We start from the raw sequence: 21499 nt of genomic DNA, 5'->3' as shown, positions 1-21499 counted from the left end.
GTTTCTGAAGAAGAGAAATTTGTTAACATCCAGTATTGATTTAAGTGTCAGGAAGTCATTTCTGAAAGTATTCGTATGGAGTGTAGCCATGTATGGAAGTGAAACATGGACGATAAATAGTTTGGACAAGAAGAGAATAGAGGCTTTCGAAATGTGGTGCTACAGAAGAATGCTGAAGATTAGATGGGTAGATCACATAACTAATGAGGAAGTATTGAATAGGATTGGGGAGAAGAGAAGTTTGTGGCACAACTTGACCAGAAGAAGGGATCGGTTGGTAGGACATGTTCTGAGGCATCAAGGGATCACCAATTTAGTATTGGAGGGCAGCGTGGAGGGTAAAAATCGTAGAGGGAGACCAAGAGATGAATACACTAAGCAGATTCAGAAGGATGTAGGTTGCAATAGGTACTGGGAGATGAAAAAGCTTGCACAGGATAGAGTAGCATGGAGAGCTGCATCAAACCAGTCTCAGGACTGAAGACCACAACAACAACATAAGCTAGTTATTTACTGTGATTCTTTTCTTATGTGTTTATTTAATTACTGTATGAAACATTGTTTTACATAATGCTGAAGAAAAGGTCTTTAGTTCCTTTTCTCCCCTTTCTGTAACTATATGAATATTGTACTGAAGCTAAAACCCTCTGTAAACTTTGACGAAGCCAATTGCATGAAAAATACTGAAAGGCTAATAAAAATATTCTATTCTATTCTATTTTATGCTTTTGAAGAAGGCTAGATTACTGTAGTTGAAACCTGGGTAAAAATCAGTAACTGAGGCAGATTTGAAGCCTCATTCTTCAAATATTTTCGAGAGGCATGGCAGAGTTAATTCTGGTATCTCGGTTGGAGGGACCATATGGTATGATTAAGATCATGGCTGCTAGTGACTGAGGGAACTCTGGCAGCACAGTGGTATGTCATGGATATCTTATGTCCTCATGTTTTAGGCTACCTTTCATGTGACATGTCTCTGTGAACTGTTTGTGTGACATTGAGTTACTTCTGTGACCAGCAGGATTCCCAGGCCTATCCCTAGCTGAACATGTGTGGTGCCAGCTTGGATGTAAACTCTGTCCCAGTATCAGCATCCAGGATATCATGGGCTTAGTTACAACGGTTGTTGGCGAGCTTCCATCAGGATAGGATACAATGTCTTTATGACACCCTCCCCAATCAAATAAGAGCATGCATCCAGGCAACATCATACTGATAAGTGAGCTCATTCTGCAACTTTATCTGTCAATTTGACTCTTATATTGTAAACACTAAAATAGCATCACACCCTCCCAGCCTACCCCTTCTGGGTGATCCACTTTTTTTTGTCAGGCTGCTTCTTTAGTATTGTGACACACACACACACACACACACACACACACACACACACACACACACACACACAGACATGTTGGTAACAGGCAGGTCCCTATTATCCTGGTGTCTAAGTATCCAGCTCTTCCTTCTGCATCCCCAAACTGACCCTCCTCTCTCATGGAGGAAGGAACTAATAGTTCTGAAAGGTAGGATAGTGTCATAACTAACTTGTACGGCTATTGACAGCACTAAATATTTCACCTCTTGATGTTAAGTACTGGCTAGCAGACCTCTCTCATAATTTTATAAACAAAAATTTAACCCTTCAGTTTTTATGTCAATAAATTTATTAAAAGCCACACAAAATAAATCAGTGAAATAGTTTCATTTAAGTAATTGTAACCAATACCAGTTAATGATTGTATGCAATGGGAATGAATCTCACACTCTGCAGTGGAGTAGCTACTGTTATGAATTGTGTGATGGACTAAAACTGAGCTTCAAACCAGGACTCTAATTCAAAGCCCAACAATTTACAGGCATTCCTCACCAGCCATGTCACAGCTTCACCCTCTCTGTGCCACTTCCCTACTTTCCATATGCTACAGAAGGTCTCCTAAATGTCTAGCAGGATTAGCATTCTTGGGAGAAAGGGTATGGCAGAGGAATGGCTTAGTCAAAATCTATGTGTGGTCACTGCATCACTTTCTGTGGAAGGCAAGGGCCTCGATTCGAGTCCCCCCGTGGCACACAATCTCTACCCACCAGCACACTACTGGCAGGGCACACTTTGTAGCAGGCTGGAAGATTCACACTGGAAACAATCCACAGTCAGTCACTTTTATGCCAAAACATTTCTATTAAGGATGCTAGTGTAGCAAAGTTTGCACAGGACCTTATGTGGAATTCCCAAAGCTGGAGGGGGCTTCTTACAGACTGAACCTGTGTCAGATGGGTCAGGAGGCATGTCTGAGTAGGTGAGCAGGTGTGAGCGTCATCTGCAGGAGGCAGAGGAAGGACTGGGTGCCTGGTTCCCAGTTCCAACATACCGAGAAGCCTTTAAGGGAACCAGGCAGCAAAAACCAGTCAAAATAATGAACTATTATTTATTGTGTTACATTACACTACTTCTTCATGAACCAGAATATGAGTATGGTTTTTGTATGTTTGGTGCATAGTAATAAGAAAGAAAGAGCATTTGCTAAGCAGTGACATGTCCCCTTCTGTCTGCTCGAGCTGTGTTTATTCTGGCTGCAGCAGACTCCCTTTCTCTTTACTCTAAAATTCTTTGACCACTGCTTCACTAGTTGGTCAACCTCATGCTAGGACAGTGTAACAGCTGAACATCAAGCAACATGCTGTTTTTGTTTTACTCATCATAGTGATTTCAAGTAGTACTCGATTTTAGGAACTAATCATGTAATATTTATAGTTACATTTTATCTGTGCAGATCATGAATATGGACAGAATAAGGAAATTTAACAGTAGGAATAAGTTTGAAGGTAAGAGAGGACCCCTGTCATTCTCTCTGTCCAGTGAGCCCTGAGTCTGGTGTAAGTGTCAGACAGCAAGTGTAACTGGTGATGAATATAGACATAACCAATCCCTACCAGTGTCAATAGCAGATGTTGTAAGACCTATCTATAGAGACTTAACTAGCAAAACCTTGCTTGCTAAATGCATTAATGGGAAAACTCAAAATCCCAAAGAAAGTTTCAATAACTGTGTGTGTGGGAATGATTGCCTAAAAGAGTAGTTGTGGTCCTCAAACCTTCTACAAACTGGTGTCTGGATGCAGTGTCCTGTTTCAATGATGGATCAGCCAGCAGGCCGAAACTTTTCATAGATATGGCCACAGAACCTGAGGTGCACATGAAGAAAGCCCTATTGTCCAGTCGACATGCTGAGAATGTGTGAGGCTGTGAAAAATGCCCTACAAATAATGAAAGAGACCAGAATTCAAAAGAGGACTTCCAAACATAAGCTGGAGGATATAGAAACCTACAGCAGTGACATCTACAGACCCGGTGAGATTTAATGTTGAATATAGTTTGAAAAGAGTGTATCAAAAATTTGAAATGGATTTTCCCAAAAGTATGACCTTTTTAGCTTTAGACATAATTTTCATAATTTTCTCTGAAACTAATACAGGTATGTCAATGAAACTTGGTACAAAAATTAATTACATCACTTTCATTTAAATGTACTAGAATTATGGAATTCAAATAAAAGGTTTGACAAATATTTAGATGTTATTTTTTAAATGCCAATTTTTTAGGTCACTACCTTTAGTAGCATTTGCACTGTGATAACAAAACTATTGTCATATAAGTTATACACTTCAAAGAAAATATGACAACTTATGAATGTAACAAATTTGGTTTGATTAGAACCAATAATTTTTCAGGAAAGTGTACCAACATTAGCATGGTCAACCATAGGATATTTGCTCACAACTGGATCCTCCTAAATGCAAAAGAATTAATACTGATAAGCATGAAAAAACACCCAACATTGGTGTGATATTCTATGATATTTATTTTTCTCCAAACCAGTTCTCAGCTGTTACATTATTGCCAGGAACAAAGACAAATGTATCTGGCTGTGAAATCTTTGTACCTCACAATGATGCAACAGCTGAAAACCAGTTTGTAAAATGATAAATACTAAAGAATATCACCCCAGTGCTGCACATCTTTTCATCCCTAATGTATAAAATATTCTACATAGAACCAATGGGACAGTCAGTTAATGCAATTAAAACTGAGTTTGTGAGCAGGTATTAAACCTACATATCAGGCATTTGTGGGCCATGCACTACCAGTGCTGTTACTAGAGTACATGCCACGGACCAACTCAAACTCTAAATGGTTTGCAGGCCTCACACCATTTCATACAAACATATAACCAAAGGAGAATAAAATCCACCAGAGAACATAAGAATTCATTGTCAGTAGCTGAAGACTTTGGGTCAGTGAATTAATGCAGGCAGGCAGGAAGCCAGACAAAAGTGAATAGGCTTTGTTTGCGGGCTACTTACCGAGAATGTCACTCTGTGGCAACCATTTGCTAATCTTCACATTAGCGGGTTGATTTGGCAGAGATTCTGTCTCAAGTTTCCACAGAACTTTTTGTTTCAACTTGGAGAATACCTTGAGGAATATATTCCTCATGTCTTCTGGGAAGTCTGTGCTTTTGATATTGCTCCCCATGCTGAAGTATATGACACCATCTGTCGCAGTGTCCATAAATATTTGTAGATCCTAAAATACAACACTTACTGTAAAAAATAGGTTTGCAGATATTGGTAATGAAAGAATTAATTACTTGCTATTGGGTGAACAAAATAAAGTTGCATGAAGTCTAATTATCTCTTCCAGCTCAATTATCAAGCAGCCAAAGTAATTGTGAAAAATTACTGTGCGAGGGGAAAAGATGTGACAAACTCGTTTCGGTAAAAGTAACATCTATTTATTTATTTACTCTTTGCCTGTGGTTTCAAGCTGACAATTTTCAGCTGGGAGTAACGGGTGTGTTTCACAATTTTTCTACGCAGACAGAGTAAGAGAGATGTAAAATCTGTCTTCTGGATGCAGTTACCATGTTTGTTACACTACATTACAGCATATACAGTGTGTTTAACAATCCATGTTACACACTTCTAGAGGTTGTAGAGAGGACTTGGTAGACCAAGTTTTACTTAGGAACCCTTGTCAGGTAACATCATTCAACAAGCGTCGAAGTTATAGGCCCCGGTGCCTGTCAATGCATTTATATATACAGTGTGTCCCTTGTTGATGCTACAAACTTTCAAGGATGATGGAGATGGATAAACATATCAATTTGAGGTAAGGGTCCCTGTACCAGTAACAACTAAGTTGAAAATTATAAGTGAAAAGCGATCTGATAGCTCTGACAGTGGAATACATGTGCTGGCACTGTTGTTGCTAGGACTGTGTGGTAGGCAACTTTCAGAGGTGGAAGTACGGATCAAAACAAGGCAAAATGTCCTCTAAATATGGGCTCTAAAATGCATACCTGAGGAGCTATGAGCACTTGTTCAATACAGAAGACATGTTTCAAAGCAGTGAAGATGAACAACCATTCATAGCTCCTATGGCATGCACTTCAGAGCCCAAGTTTACTGCATATTCTTGCCTTGTTTTGTTCCATACTATCTCTTTGAATATTACCTACCCTTCAAATCTTAGCAACAACAGTACCAGTACATGTACATATTTCATTGTCACAGGTATCACAATGGTTTTCTCTTATAACTTCCGACTTTTTGTTTCCAGCACAATGAATCTTATCCTTCTCCATCATGCTAGAACATTTGTAACATCATCTCAGAATCACCCTGCATTTACATGTACAATTATAGGCACTGGCACCTATAACTCTGATACTTGTTGTTGGGTGACATTTCTGGACATGGGTTCCTATGTAAAACTGGATCTACTGAGTTCCCTCTGCAACCACTAGGAAGTGCATACCATGCATTGTGAAGCACTCTGTATACAATGAAAGTAAGCAAAATTACACTTTACAGGCACATAAAATCTTATTATGTATTTCCTGTTGCAATGTAACACCTAACATGTAGTTTCATTTTAAGTACTCATATGTAAATACATTTCTTTATGAGATGCGCGTTTAAGCAATTTTTAAAAATTTGATTTTGTTAATTGACAATATTATGAGAAGGAAAGTTGCTTCTCACCATATAGCAGAGATGTTGAGTCACAGATAGGCACAACAAAAAGATTTTCACACTTATAGCTTTCGGCCAATGGCAGGCAGGGGTGAGGTGGGGAGGGGGGGGGGGGTGGAGTAGTAGGGGAGGGGGAAAAAAAGAAAGACTGGGTGTGGTGTTGAAATGACGGCTATGTAGTGCTGGAATGGGAGCAGGGAAGGGGCTGGAAGGGTAAGGACAGCAACTGACAAAGGATGAAGCCAGGAGGGTTACAGAACGTAGGATGTATTGCAGGGATAGTTCCCACCTGCACAATTCAGAAATGCTGGTGTTGGTGGGAAGGATTCATATCGCACAGGCTGTGAATCAGTCATTGAAATGATGGATATCATGTTTGGCAGCATGTTAAGCAACAAGGTGGTCCACTTGTTTCTTGGCCACAGTTTGTTGGTGGCCATTCATGGACAGACGGTTTGTTAGTTGTCATGCCTACATAGAATGCAGCACAGTGGTTGCAGCTTAGCTTGTAGACCACATGATATATATGGATGGATATGTGTGTGTGTGCGCGCGAGTGTATACCCGTCCTTTTTTCCCCCCTAAGGTAAGTCTTTCCGCTCCCGGGATTGGAATGACTCCTTACCCTCTTAAAACCCACATCCTTTCGTCTTTCCCTCTCCATCCCTCTTTCCTGATGAGGCAACAGTTTGTTGCGAAAGCTTGAATTTTGTGTGTATGATACATACATACATATATATATATATATATATATATATATATATATATATATATATATTTTTGGCATAACCCCCAAAGGCCTCACACTTAAAGTTCCCATCTCTGGCTGCAACCCTTCTTTCCATCAGTCCCTATACCAGTTCCAAACTGAACAATCCATTGCCCTCACCCACCTAATCCTTCACCTACACATCAACTCAGCCAATGAACACACCCGTCAACTCCTATCCTTAATAAAAGTCCTCAATCTTTCCTCTCCCACATCCACACCGGCTATTCAGAGCATCCTCCTACAGGCCAACCGCAAATTAGAACAGCATGCCACCCTTCACCTCAAAAAACTATCCAATCTCCTGGTTTCCCACCTCCGGAAAGGCAACTCACTCACCCTTCACAGCCTTTCCAGCAAACCTCAACCACCTCTCATTGCACACAAACCCAGTCTCTCCCACCTACTCAGTCTCCCACTTCCAGCTCCACTCCCTCCAAAACCTCAAAATTCCAATCAACACAATCTGGCACCACAATAATTCAGTAGTTAACCTTTCCTCCAAACCCCTCTCCCAATCCGAAACCTCTGTCCTATCCAAAGGCCTCACCTTCAGCCGCACTCCCAGATTCAACCAAACAGCCCTCGTCAAAGATTTACTGTCCTACACTCGTACTCTCTGCTGGAAGTATCACTTTGCCACGAAGAAAAATGATCCTAATCCTACCCCTAATGATCCATCTCCCCAAGACACTATCCAAATTGAACCCTGCCTGGAACAGTTACGCCCTCCGTCACAGCGGGACCCACCTCCTCTTCCTCAAAATCACCCTCTCCAAACCTTCCACGAATTTCTGACTTCCAGCCTTGCCTCTCAATCCTTCTTAAAAAACCTTAATCCTACTCCCAATATCACCACTGCTGAAGCCCAGGCTATCCGTGATCTGAAGGCTGACCGGTCCATCGTCATTCTTCCGGCGGACAAGGGTTCCACGACCGTGGTACTTGATCGTCGGGAGTATGTGGCTGAGGGACTGCATCAGCTTTCAGACAACACCACATACAAAGTTTGCCAAGGTAATCCCATTCCTGATGTCCAGGCGGAGCTTCAAGGAATCCTCAGAACCTTAGGCCCCCTACAAAACCTTTCACCTGACTCCATCAACCTCCTGACCCCACCGACACCCCGCACCCCTACCTTCTACCTTCTTCGTAAAATTCACAAACCCAATCATCCCGGCCGCCCCATTGTAGCTGGTTACCAAGCCCCCACAGAATGTATCTCTGCCTACGTAGATCAACACCTTCAATCCATTACGTGCAGTCTCCCATCCTTCATCAAAGACACCAACCACTTTCTCGAACACCTGGAATCTTTACCCAATCCGTTACCCCCAGAAACCATCCTTGTAACCATTGATGCCACTTCCTTATACACAAATATCCCGCACATCCAGGGCCTCACTGCGATGGAGCACTTCCTTTCACGCCAATCACCTGCCACCCTACCTAAAACCTCTTTCCTCATTACCTTAGCCAGCTTCATCCTGACCCACAACTTCTTCACTTTTGAAGGCCAGACATACCAACAATTAAAGGGAACAGCCATGGGTACCAGGATGGCCCCTTCATACGCCAACCTATTCATGGGTCGCTTAGAGGAAGCCTTCTTGGTTACCCAGGCCTGCCAACCCAAAGTTTGGTACAGATTTATTGATGACATCTTCATGATCTGGACTCACAGTGAAGAAGAACTCCAGAATTTCCTCTCCAACCTCAACTCCTCTGGTTCCATCAGATTCACCTGGTCCTACTCCAAATCCCATGCCACTTTCCTTGATGTTGACCTCCACCTGTCCAATGGCCAGCTTCACACGTCCGTCCACATCAAACCCACCAACAAGCAACAGTACCTCCATTACGACAGCTGCCACCCATTCCACATCAAATGGTCCCTTCCCTACAGCCTAGGTCTTCGTGGCAAACGAATCTGCTCCAGTCCGGAATCCCTGAAGCATTACACCAACAACCTGACAACAGCTTTCGCATCCCGCAACTACCCTCCCGACCTGGTACAGAAGCAAATAATGTCTCAGACTTGAAAAGGTCTTGAAACCGTATAGTCACATTTGATTCTCTCATTTCACGATTCTAAGAACTCATAGTTGCTTTAACTCTGCTCTCAGGATGAATCAAGTTTTGTATCTTTGTCTAGGAATAGCTTTTGTACTGTGGACTTGCATGGAATATCAGACCTCTTTTTGCAATAAAATACACTCCTGGAAATTGAAATAAGAACACCGTGAATTCATTGTCCCAGGAAGGGGAAACTTTATTGACACATTCCTGGGGTCAGATACATCGCATGATCACACTGACAGAACCACAGGCACATAGACACAGGCAACAGAGCATGCACAATGTCGGCACTAGTACAGTGTATATCCACCTTTCGCAGCAATGCAGCCTGCTATTCTCCCATGGAGACGATCGTAGAGATGCTGGATGTAGTCCTGTGGAACGGCTTGCCATGCCATTTCCACCTGGCGCCTCAGTTGGACCAGCGTTCGTGCTGGACGTGCAGACCGCGTGAGACGACGCTTCATCCAGTCCCAAACATGCTCAATGGGGGACAGATCCGGAGATCTTGCTGGCCAGGGTAGTTGACTTACACCTTCTAGAGCACGTTGGGTGGCACGGGATACATGCGGACGTGCATTGCCCTGTTGGAACAGCAAGTTCCCTTGCAGGTCTAGGAATGGTAGAACGATGGGTTCGATGACGGTTTAGATGTACCGTGCACTATTCAGTGTCCCCTCGACGATCACCAGTGGTGTACGGCCAGTGTAGGAGATCGCTCCCCACACCATGATGCCGGGTGTTGGACCTGTGTGCCTCGGTCGTATGCAGTCCTGATTGTGGCGCTCACCTGCACGGCGCCAAACACGCATACGACCATCATTGGCACCAAAGCAGAAGCGACTCTCATCGCTGAAGACGACACGTCTCCATTCGTCCCTCCATTCACGCCTGTCGCGATACCACTGGAGGCGGGCTGCACGATGTTGGGGCGTGAGCGGAAGACGGCCTAACGGTGTGCGGGACCGTAGCCCAGCTTCATGGAGACGGTTGCGAATGGTCCTTGCCGATACCCCAGGAGCAACAGTGTCCCTAATTTGCTGGGAAGTGGCGGTGCGGTCCCCTACGGCACTGCGTAGGATCCTACGGTCTTGGCGTGCATCCGTGCGTCGCTGCGGTCCGGTCCCAGGTCGACGGGCACGTGCACCTTCCGCCGACCACTGGCGACAACATCGATGTACTGTGGAGACCTCACGCCCCACGTGTTGAGCAATTCGGCGGTACGTCCACCCGGCCTCCCGCATGCCCACTGTATGCCCTCGCTCAAAGTCCGTCAACTGCACATACAGTTCACGTCCACGCTGTCGCGGCATGCTACCAGTGTTAAAGACTGCGATGGAGCTCCGTATGCCACGGCAAACTGGCTGACACTGACGGCGGCGGTGCACAAATGCTGCGCAGCTAGCTCCATTCGACGGCCAACACCGCGGTTCCTGGTGTGTCCGCTGTGCCGTGCGTGTGATCATTGCTTGTACAGCCCTCTCGCAGTGTCCGGAGCAAGTATGGTGGGTCTGACACACCGGTGTCAATGTGTTCTTTTTTCCATTTCCAGGAGTGTATTTAGTACTTCATGCATGTTCTTATTTGTGTTGTGTAATCGCAACACTTGGGACATGCATAAACGTTACTAATCACAGTAACAGATATTTATTAGAAATTTACATATTTAAAAATTAATTGTTTACAATTCACATTTTACAAAATTCTGTATAAAACAGACATGGTACAGGGGAACAAATAATGTCAAATCCTTACTTTTTAATTGTAAAGCTACTAACACAGTCAAGTTGTTGTGCATATATAATTTCTAAGTATAATTTTGTAAAATTATGTATTCTAATGATGCTCGAACAGTCCACGGGTATACTGCCGGTTCATAGTGTCCAACGGGCACTATGAACTGGCGGTATACCCGTGGACTGTTCAAGCAACAAATACACCGGGAGAAACTGAAGAATCATATCCTAATGGTGCTGTTAATTCAGTGTATTGTTTAACTTTGATATAAAGGCTGGTGCTAGACCAAGGAAGTAGCTAGCAGACAGTCAGTTGTTTGCTAGTCCGTTGTTGTCAGATCTGGGCAATGTTGGAAAAAAAAGCAGTAATTGATGTGAACATGATTATGAAAATGGAAAATACATGACAACTAGTGCTGTAAGATAGCATTTCGCTCCTGCAGTTTTGAAAACACCAAGACAATGGCCATGTCACAACAGATAAGTAAATTTAACCATTATTCTGTATAGAACTCTCTTGTTGAAACATTAAGTGCTTTGTTTTAAATAAACAATGGCATTGTTGCAATTATGTCTATGGTTGTAGACATGAAATACCACCTTACTTTGTCAGTTAATTTTTATTCCATTTTTGTCCTTATAAAGTCCAGTTTATATGAATTTTCTTTGGACAGTTTGTCTTAAGGACATACTTGTTGTCCTCAGGAAGTTCTGTTTCTACTTGACCCCTATCATTTCTGCTATAATACCCAGTTGCCTACTGAAGAAACATCATTTAGTTTTTCTCTTACTTTTGCATTTAAGAGCCTCATTATTGTCATGTAGTGAGATTTGTCATTACTTAGCAGTTTCTGTGCCTCTTTGCAGAGCTCTTTTCTCCCTCCTCATCAGAATGTATGTTGGTGCATCAACTGGCATGCTGTCCATGTAAAATATTTTGTGATGAGTATTGCCATTTTATCTGCAATTTCCTCAATATATTCACAATGATAAGAATTTATGTAAAAATAAGGGGTTGTGTATTAGATCATATTAAGCAACAAGATTATACAGAGTAGACAAGAGGAGATTAATACAGGCACTTAAACAATACAAAATGTGCTTGTACCAAAAAGAAAAATGATAAGAAAATCTCAAATAGAACAAGGCCACAGTTAAAATTAAGGATGGAGTTTCAAGAAAATCATATTAGAAACATGGCAGAGTATTATGCTAAATTAAACTGCAATATTCAGCATAAATCTTGTGGCAGCTCTTTGGCTCAGCATGCATCAACCACCACCTCTGTGAGAAAGAACTTCTTTGACTTGTTCATCCTTGCGTGCTTTTTTTAGTTATATTTTGTACGCCAATGTTATTATTTGCCACAAGATTTCTATGAAGACACTGTTAATAAAGTGTATATTATTGAAAAATTTGTCTCTAGTCCTTTCTGCTACAATGTAGTACTGGAGTACCCAGTGATGACTCCACTATTGTGCATTTTTATGCTGCGTTGACTTTCCTCAGTGACTATTGCTGTTTGTTGTCAACAATGTTTTCCACGATCAGGGCGTCATCACCATATTACACATTGGATGCCATGTGCCAACCTCTATAATTGAGTGCAATACAGAGTGTCATCTCAAGTACGTCAAATGTTGCTTTCCTGCTGCCTTCACGTCTCCTGATTGGGTCCTCCCCGCCCCCCTCATCGACAGCAGCCATCTTTGCCATTTCAAGTTATAGCACAACGAATGCCCAGCTTGAACAAATGATGATTAAACAGGATCCAGGACCTGCAGCAGACTGAGCAACAGGTGAGTATCAACACCTCCAAATTGTGTCTCTTTTTCAGCCTTTGGGCACTGCCGCCCTGTCCACTCAGATGGAGCATTCTAGACTCTTCCACGATGTAATGGCCACAGCTGTTCATATTGCACCGGTCGTGTCATCCATGTCACCAGCATTTGCACCAGCGTCATCCACGCCTACCACATCTGCCACCATATGTGACACTGTGAAGTGCTCCCCCACTATGACTTATGTCGGGCACCATACCACTGTCGCCTTCCACCATTGCTGTGATGAGAGTACCGCCATCATCTAGTACCAGGTTTTGTGCTGGCTCAGGCCACCCTTCCCTCCTGGACACTTCTCTATGCTGCCTCCCTCGACAAGGCAGCTCTCTCACGTGGTTCACCATGGTGGACTCAGTGCATTAGCAGCACCACTTCTGGGAACTTATCAGTTATATCATCCTGACCCTGCCTCCTCCCCCCAGATACCTCAACACAAGACAGATCATTGTCGAGCATCTTTCTCGATCACCGATAGATGCTTCATCACGTAATTCATGTGCAACAAACTGGTGACAAGATGCCCTCACACCTCGGGGGTCACCTGCACGCCATGTTGGTCCTAACATCCTGCCAGAGAGTGCCTTGTGGGCCATTTGTACTGTCAAGCTTCCTTGTGAGGCTACAGTTACAGCTACAGCTCTTATGCTTGTCTACAGAACAACTGGAACACAGACTCTGACATGCAGATCATGTGTTTCAAGTCATGTGACACCATGAGCTCGTCACTTCTACAAGACCTGATTCTGCTTCCTGCATTGGCAGTCCTGATACAGATAGGGCTGTCCCTCCTCCTTGCCCACTCAGAGTAAGTTATGCAAGATCTTACACATCAAGCAATGAAGCAGTGCAGCCAGTTAGCGGCAGACCCGCCACACTACTTGCACTCCCTCCCCTATCCCTCTCCCCACTCCTCACCTTCTACTCTTGATAGTTCCCTGTGCAGCGCAAAGACAGGTGTTGGAAGTTCATGTCCTGCTACCCATCCTGCCTACTTGCTACACTATGTGGTCAAAAGTATCCGGACACCCCCCAAAACATACGATTTTCATATCAGGTGCATTGTGCTGCCACCTACTGCCAAGTACCCCATATCAGCGACCTCAGTAGTCATTAAAAATCGTGAGAGAGCAGAATGGGGCACTCCGCAGAACTCACGGACTTCGAACATGGTCAGGTGATTGGGTGTCATTTGTGTCATATGTCTGTATATGAGATTTCCACACTCCTAAACATCCCTAGGTCCACTTTATCTGATACAATAGTGAAGTGGAAGCATGAAAGAACATTTACAGCACAAAAGCGTGCAGGTCGACCTCGTCTGTTGACTGACAGACTGTCGAAATTTGAAGAGGTTTGTAATGTGTAATAGGCAGACATCTATCCAGACCATCACACAGGAATTCCAAACTGCATCAGGATCCACTGTAAGTACTATGATAGGTAGGTGGTAGGTGAGAAAATTTGGATTTCATGGTCTATCTCCTGCTCATAAGCCACACATCACGCTGGTAAATGCCAAACGACACCTCGCTTGGTGAAAGGAGCATAAACATTGGACAATTGAACCATGGAAAAACGTGTGTAGTGACAAATCACAGCACATAATGTGGGAATCGATGGTAGGGTGTGGCTATGGCAAATGCCCAGTGAATGTTATCTGCCAGCGTGTGTAGCGCCAATAGTAAAATTTGGAGGTGGTGGTTTTATCGTGTGGTAGTGTTTTTCATGGAGGGGGGCTTGCACCCCTTGTTGTTTTGCATGTCACTATCACAGCACAGGCCTACACTGATGTTTTAAGCACCTTCTTGCTTCCCACCGATGAAGAGCAATTCAGGAATGGTGGTTGAATCTTTCAACATGATCGAGCACCTGTTCATAATGCACAGCCTGTGGCAGAGTTGTTACATGCCAATAACATCCCTATTATGGACTGGCCTGCACAGAATTCTGACTTGAATCATATAGAACACCTTTGGGATGTTTTGTAATGCTGACTTCATGCCAGGCCTGACTGACCTACATCAATACCACTCCTCAGTGCAGCCCTCTGTGAAGAATGGCACCTGACTGAATGTATGCCTGTGAGAGTGGAAGCTGTCATCAAGGTTAAGGGAGCGCCAACATCATATTGAATTCCTGCATTACCAATAGAGGGTGCTACTAACTTGTAAGTCATTTTCAGCCAGGTGTCCGGATACTTTTGATCACATGGTGTATGTTGGTTCAACACAAACTCTGGGGATGCTGCTTGTAACTGCCACCCCCTGTGTGTGATGGAAAACTCACCACATGGGCTGCAGTAGGCTCCACATCCTGAAATTCTTCCCCAGGGTGCCGCCGTCAAAGTCAGTAATCATCCAACAACCACCTCACGTCTAGACGCTTCTATTTGCTTAACACTTTAACCAACACAGGCTTCCTGATTGACACTGGTGTGGAAGCAAGTGTTATTCACCATGCTCTCACTCCATCAAGCATCCTGCCATCACCTGGTACACTCCATGAGGCCAATAATTCAGACAAGGCCCATGGTGCAGCCATGCTACAGCTGCAGCTCACTCCAAATCTGCAGTTCCCATGGGCCATCCACATGGCAGATGTCAAGAGTCCTGTCCTCGGAATTGGCTTCCTTAAGCACTTTGGCCTTTCACTGGACAACCAGTCATTTGTGCTATTGCATCACACTTCTGGCACACTTATACTATGTTCCCTCATTCTGCTGGCTACAGCCCCTTTGTCTCACTGTGATACACTTGTCCATCCATCATCTGAGTGTATACTTCTGACAGCTCAACTTGCCAACTCCCTCGTTTGAGCTCTTACTCCAATGTTGTGACATAGATGTCCTTCATGCGAGCAACAACATGCTCCATCAGGTAGTTGCGGACGCTTCCAACAACCTGACGCATGCAAGTCACATGGTCAATGCTCTTCCTGCCATGACACCACATGCTACACATCTGACCAACGACACACACACTGCCATTCAGCAGACGACTCTTCTTGTATCAATGTTGCGTGTGATGTTCGGCACCCCCCCCCCCCCCCCCCAAACTTCCCTCTCACTTTCACACCTCATGGCTATTTCACATGACACTTGTCATATGTTAAAGACCAATGAAGTCCCTCCCACTCATTACAAGACAAGGCACCTGATGGATAACAAACCGCACCACTTGAGCCACTGTGCAGGAACTGTTAGACACAGGTATAGCCCACCCCTCCTCTAGTACCTGGTCTTCACCTATCCACCTGGTCCCTAAAACAGGCGGTATCTACAGGTTATGTGGAGACTACCGCAAACTGATCACACACACAACTGACAATTGTCCTGTTCCACACATCCAAGACTTTGCACGGCGGCCACATGGCATGCATGTGTTTGGGATCATAGACTGTCGCAAGGCTTAGCATCAAATACCAATGCATGCTGACGTCGTCCCCTAAGCAGCCATCATTACACCAATTGGCCTACTGGAACATGGCTTCATGCCTTAAGGACTGAAAAAAGCCACCCACAGCTGACAGTGCTTTATTGATTCTCTACTTTTATTGCTGTCATTCTGCTATGCATATGTAGATGACATCCTTATCTTTTCCTCTTCCAGTGACGAACATGGGTTACAAGTCCTTGCAGACAATTGGTGTCAGAATTAACAATAATAAAACTCACCACACTAGCATCACCTCCCTCGATCATGAAGTTACCACTGAGGTCATTCGCCCAACTTCTGACCATGTCACTTCATCTTCCTGACCTACTGCTACCTGAAACCTACTGTGATCTTTGCAGGTTTCTAGGTATGATAAACTTTTTCAAGTGCCATATATCTGATGCTGCCTCACTTTAAAGCCCTTTCATTGATGCTTTAGCAGGCTAGAACACTTCCAGATTACATAGAATGAACTGGTTGGGTGCTATGTTACAAGCTTTTAAAAATCTCAATGCCATGCTCTCCAATGTTGTCATACTTGCACACCCTGTAACCAACGCATGCATCTCTTTTAACACAGATGCTAGTGACTACTCTGTGTTCAACATATGGACCTCATTTCTCAGTAGACTATGAATGTCCGTTACATCAAAGTTGCTGACAGTATCATCGCAGACTAATTGTTGAGAATTAACACCATTACTTTACCACTTGACCTGGACAAAATGGCTCACATGCAGCAGCAAAATCCCAAAGTACAGAACTTGTTACAAGACTCATATATGTCCTCTATAGTGAAATCCTGACAGCTACCTGCATCAGATACTCCAGTATTGTGTGACACATCTACCAGGACAGTGCATCCCATAGTTCTTTCCACACTGCAACTCACAGTTTTAAAAGCCACTCACGACCTGGCTGACCCATATATCAAAGCCACTATGTGTCTACTTACTGAGCATTTTATTTTTCTGCATATCAAAAGTGACTGCCGCACCTGTGTGTGCATGTGAATTCCCTGAAAATGTAGCAATGTCAGTCAACATGTGCTACCTCCTCTTCTCCTCTTGGTGGGTGGATGCTGTCCCTCTCACCAACATATCAGCCAGCTCAGTAGCCACTGATTTCATTCACACCTGGCTGGCCCACTTCGGCTGCCCACTGTCTATCATAACAGATCAGGGTCGGCAATTCAAATCACTCACATTCACTGAGCTTTGTGATCTGTGTGGTGCTGTCAAGATCTGTGCCACTACCTACCATCCACAAAGTAACAGACTTGTGGAATGCTGGCAATACACTGAAAGTGGGACTCGTGTGTCGTGCCAGTGGCTAGGTGGAAGCATTATCGTGGGTCCTCTTGAGCATATGCACTGCCTTCAAAGAGGATCTTCAATCATCTGTAGCCAAGGTACTGTACAGTGAATCTTTGGTCCTTCCCACAGAGTATGTTGAGGGCTCTCATACTCTTGCCCCTCCACTCTATGCACAATAGATGATTGTGTTTACTCACACATCTCACACATTCATGTGCCCTCTCCCCATCTGCATTTCCTTCACAGTGGCCTCCCCACCTGCAACCGTATTATGATCAACAAATTTGGATGGCTTTGCAGCTCCTTTATTTGGGCCCTCATAAGGTACTATCATGCTTTAACAACAGCTTCATTATTCTCCTCAACAGTAAGCCATGACCTATATCCCTGCACAGGCTAAAATCAGCTGGGACAATTGAAGGAACACGATGCATGATCCACCACCCAGTGAACCATCTCAAGATAAGTATGGCGACTCATTGTTCAATCAATGCACATCGATTCTCGCTTCCCCTTCCAACCCCCTCCCTCCTAGTGCTATGATGATTCCCCTAGTGTTGTGCTCAGAACAGATGATTCTCCTGTGTTCATTCTGATGACCCATCTCTCACCAGCACCACTGAGTGTCCCAAAAATCTCTGTCAATGCATTGTTGTTCACCTCCGAAGATCTTTCGATCCAGATCTGTGATGATACTGTCTTCCTTCTCCGTACCCCTCCTCACTCCATCATTGACCCCAGCACTCCCCACATTATCCTTCTGAAACATTACATTACCCTTTATCTCCTTTTTAAATTAGGCCAACATTACTGCCTCCATTGATTCCGCAGGCTGGCATACTATTACGATCCTTCTGTGCATATCCTCAACTTACTCCCCCTCTCCCATCCCTCACATTACCTTAACCTGTGCATGTTGTCCCCTCTACTCCCCTTTTTGGCACCAAGATTACATGCTTTCCTCATCTCCTCCTCTTTGTAGAGCAACTTTAGCTTCGCCTTACCCTCACGACAACTACGACATGGCTGGTTGCACTATCTCTCAGCACATCAGGCGCTCCTCTGTGTAATGACCTTCACCGTGCTCTGCACTATGGGGGCAGGGGGCTCTGTAGTGACAGTCAACTCAGCACGAGTTGACCTCTGCCTCTGTGAGGATGAACTTTTTTAACTTGCTGTTCCTTGTGATTATTTTAACCATGTTTTGTATGTCATTATTATTTGCACGAGCTTTGTGTAAAGATGCTTTTAATAAAGTGTATATCATTGAAATGTGTGTCTGTAGTATGTTCTACCATGATATACAGGAGTACCCATAGGCAAAAGGAGAAATTGTTTAATGCTAATACGTTGTCAGACAGTACAAAATTTGCTTGTATGAAAAAAAGGAGAAGTAAATCTCAAATAGAACGAGGCAGCCATTAAATTAAGGGTAGAGTTTCAAGCAAATTATATTGGAAATATAGCAGAATATTATGCTGAATTAAACTGAAGCATTCATCATAAATATTAGTGAACTGATGTGAGTTGGCATGATGAAAATCTTGAAGAAACAAATGAAAAGATAAGAGGATGAAGAACAAGTAGCAGCTCTTTATAAAAATAAGATTTCCTTGCTGAAAAGAAATACTAATGACAGCCAATTGTTTTAGCCATCAAGTTGTTTTGGTTGGCAGGAGAGCCAACACCAGGTTACTAGAGGAGGCCGAAAGGCACGCATTTTAGCTCACGCAGGCTGGCGTGAGGTCTGGAACAGGACAAAGAAATTAGAATTTAGAAAAACAGACGTAGCTGGTGGAATACTTAACTTTAATCTGTTAATGAAGAATGTCGGTCTTGATGGTACATGATTCACAATATCAATAGTAACTGATAATGGCGCCTTGCTAGGTCGTAGCAAATGACGTAGCTGAAGGCTATGCTAAACTATCGTCTCAGCAAATGAGAGCGTATTTTGTCAGTGAACCATCGCTAGCAAAGTCGGTTGTACAACTGGGGCAAGTGCTAGGAAGTCTCTCTAGACCTGCCGTGTGGCAGCGCTCGGTCTGCAATCACTGACAGTGGCGACACGCGGGTCCAACGTATACTAACGGACCACGGCCGATTTAAAGGCTACCACCTAGCAAGTGTGGTGTCTGGTGGTGACATCACACAAGTTACAAGAGGAAAAAGTAGTACTCATTAGATTATCTAATACAAATATGAATACTTCTTTAAAGAGCATTTTGGGAAGGTGTTATAACTTGCTAATGCATCTTTCCATCTCACTGGTATACATTAAATTTTTAGTTCAAAATCTGTAAGTACATGCATGTTGGCAGATTCCCAAGTTTGGTGTTCTTACTGTTGTTGTCTTCCCATTGTATTTTGCTGATAAGTAAAGTGCTGTGTTTGTAAATGCTTGATAGTGGACTATTGTCAAAACTGCAATAGCAGAATAAACATTTGTACAGCCATAAGCAGATAATGATGCCTCTTAGATATACTGACTGTTTAATTTTTTTCTTGTGGTTCTCTTAAGTCATTCCCATTTATTGTCGCATAATGTGTCTTACTTTTCCATACAAAGTATTCAATGATAAACCTAAATCTTAAATGTTTAAATATTGCATAATGTGTATCTCTCCAAAATTCTTTGCAGTTTTTGCCATTTCTGGAAACTACAATCTAAGGAAAAAGAAGATAAATAGCTTCTTTAAGCAATAAACTAAGTACAGTAACAGGAGCGAGATATTTCTTGTGTTTAAAGTTTTTATATTAATGATGTATAGAAAATATAACTTACCTGTGGAAGTTTTTTTGGTGTCTTAATGTGCATGCCTGCTATTTCTATTATATTTGGTACTAAGGGCCTGGAGTAGTCAAAGCTGAAATGAGTGTTAAGTAACATGAGTGAAGTATTGCTCTCCAGTTTTGCCAAAGGAGGTATACTGGGATCCTTGAAGTACTTCTGGACCATTTGGTCCAGAGCTGGAAGGTAAAAGTAATGGCGATAGGCGTTGAATGTGAGAGCAGAAAAAATGTTGTATGTCCGCTGGAACAGGTTCATATTGGTTGTGTAGGCAACCCCTATCTCAGGGAGGTAGGACAGAGGGTAGGGGTTCCCCACCATGGCATGTGTCCATGTAGCACCGGCTCCAGTAGCACATGCTCCAACAATGGGAGTTTTGAACTTGTGTGCAAAAGCAAGTAGACAGTCATGGAAAAAAGCTTCAATTATCAGGAGCTCAAACTCCTCATCTTGTGAATTAATAAGGCTTTGCACACCTTCGTCTTCCATTAACTCTTGACAAAATTGCTCTCCTATCTTGAACATGAGAAGGAACTGCTGTTGGTGTGAAAGCTTGCCAAAATCCAAGAAATTTACTCCTGTAACAGAAAAAAAGCAAAATTCCATCTATGATTAATTATAGTCCTGTATAAGACATACATTGCATTTTGATGAAGATATGTGTAAAATAAGCCAAAAATTAAACAATAATGTCTACGCTACCCGCATGGATGTTCATACAGGTTATTCCTGGTTAATATAGTAAGTGGGGTGGGTCTTCAGTTTAGCAAACAACACTGAAGTATTTACGTATCACAAATTTTAAAACCTGCCTATTTTAAAATACATCTATACTTAATTCTGAATGGTAAACTCACAATATTGTGTGTGAAGAGGGTAAGAATACGTTAACCACATTTCCAGTTATTGAAACATCCAACATGCTGTATGCCCTACACTTCATCAGTACCTGAATGCAAGATCCTTTAAAATCTGTTTGTTTCACTCACTGGAAGCATAAGCAGGTAGTGTACAGAAATCTGCTGACTGTGTAATAGAGCACGCTGGAACTCTTCCACCTGTTATTATTGCTCTTCTATTAACAATTAACTTTCTTCATAATTTTTTTATTTGAAACTAGTTATCTGCATTGTTTGTATGTAGTGTATGCCCAAATCTATCAAAATATTATTACATATCTAAAAACAAAGATGATGTGACTTACCAAATGAAAGTGCTGGCAGGTCGACAGACACACAAACAAACACAAACATACACACAAAATTCAAGCTTTCGCAACAAACTGTTGCCTCATCAGGAAAGAGGGAAGGAGAGGGAAAGACGAAAGGATGTGGAGAGGGTAAGGAGTCATTCCAATCCCGGGAGCGGAAAGACTTACCTTAGGGGGAAAAAAGGACGAGTATACACTCGCACACACACACATATCCATCCACACATATACAGACACAAGCAGACATATTTAAAGACAAGGAGTTTGGGCAGAGATGTCAGTCAAGGCAGA

General features: G+C 43.1%; 1 protein-coding gene across 2 annotated transcripts in view; it reads right to left on the bottom strand.

Annotated features, from left to right (window-relative positions):
- LOC124712495 (UDP-glucosyltransferase 2-like) overlaps positions 1–21499 on the bottom strand; it is a 101709-nt gene that overhangs the window by 23526 nt on the left and 56684 nt on the right. For both annotated transcript variants that reach the window (XM_047242788.1, XM_047242789.1), the window contains exons 3-4: positions 19993–20576; positions 4359–4581 (exon numbers count right to left, since the gene is read on the bottom strand). In XM_047242788.1, coding sequence (XP_047098744.1) covers positions 4359–4581; positions 19993–20576 — 807 coding nt within the window. The remainder of the gene's footprint in view (positions 1–4358; positions 4582–19992; positions 20577–21499) is intronic.

The sequence above is a fragment of the Schistocerca piceifrons genome, chromosome 8 (assembly GCF_021461385.2).
Source record: "Schistocerca piceifrons isolate TAMUIC-IGC-003096 chromosome 8, iqSchPice1.1, whole genome shotgun sequence".
Lineage (NCBI taxonomy): Eukaryota > Metazoa > Arthropoda > Insecta > Orthoptera > Acrididae > Schistocerca > Schistocerca piceifrons.
This window is presented reverse-complemented; position numbering and strand designations above follow the sequence as displayed.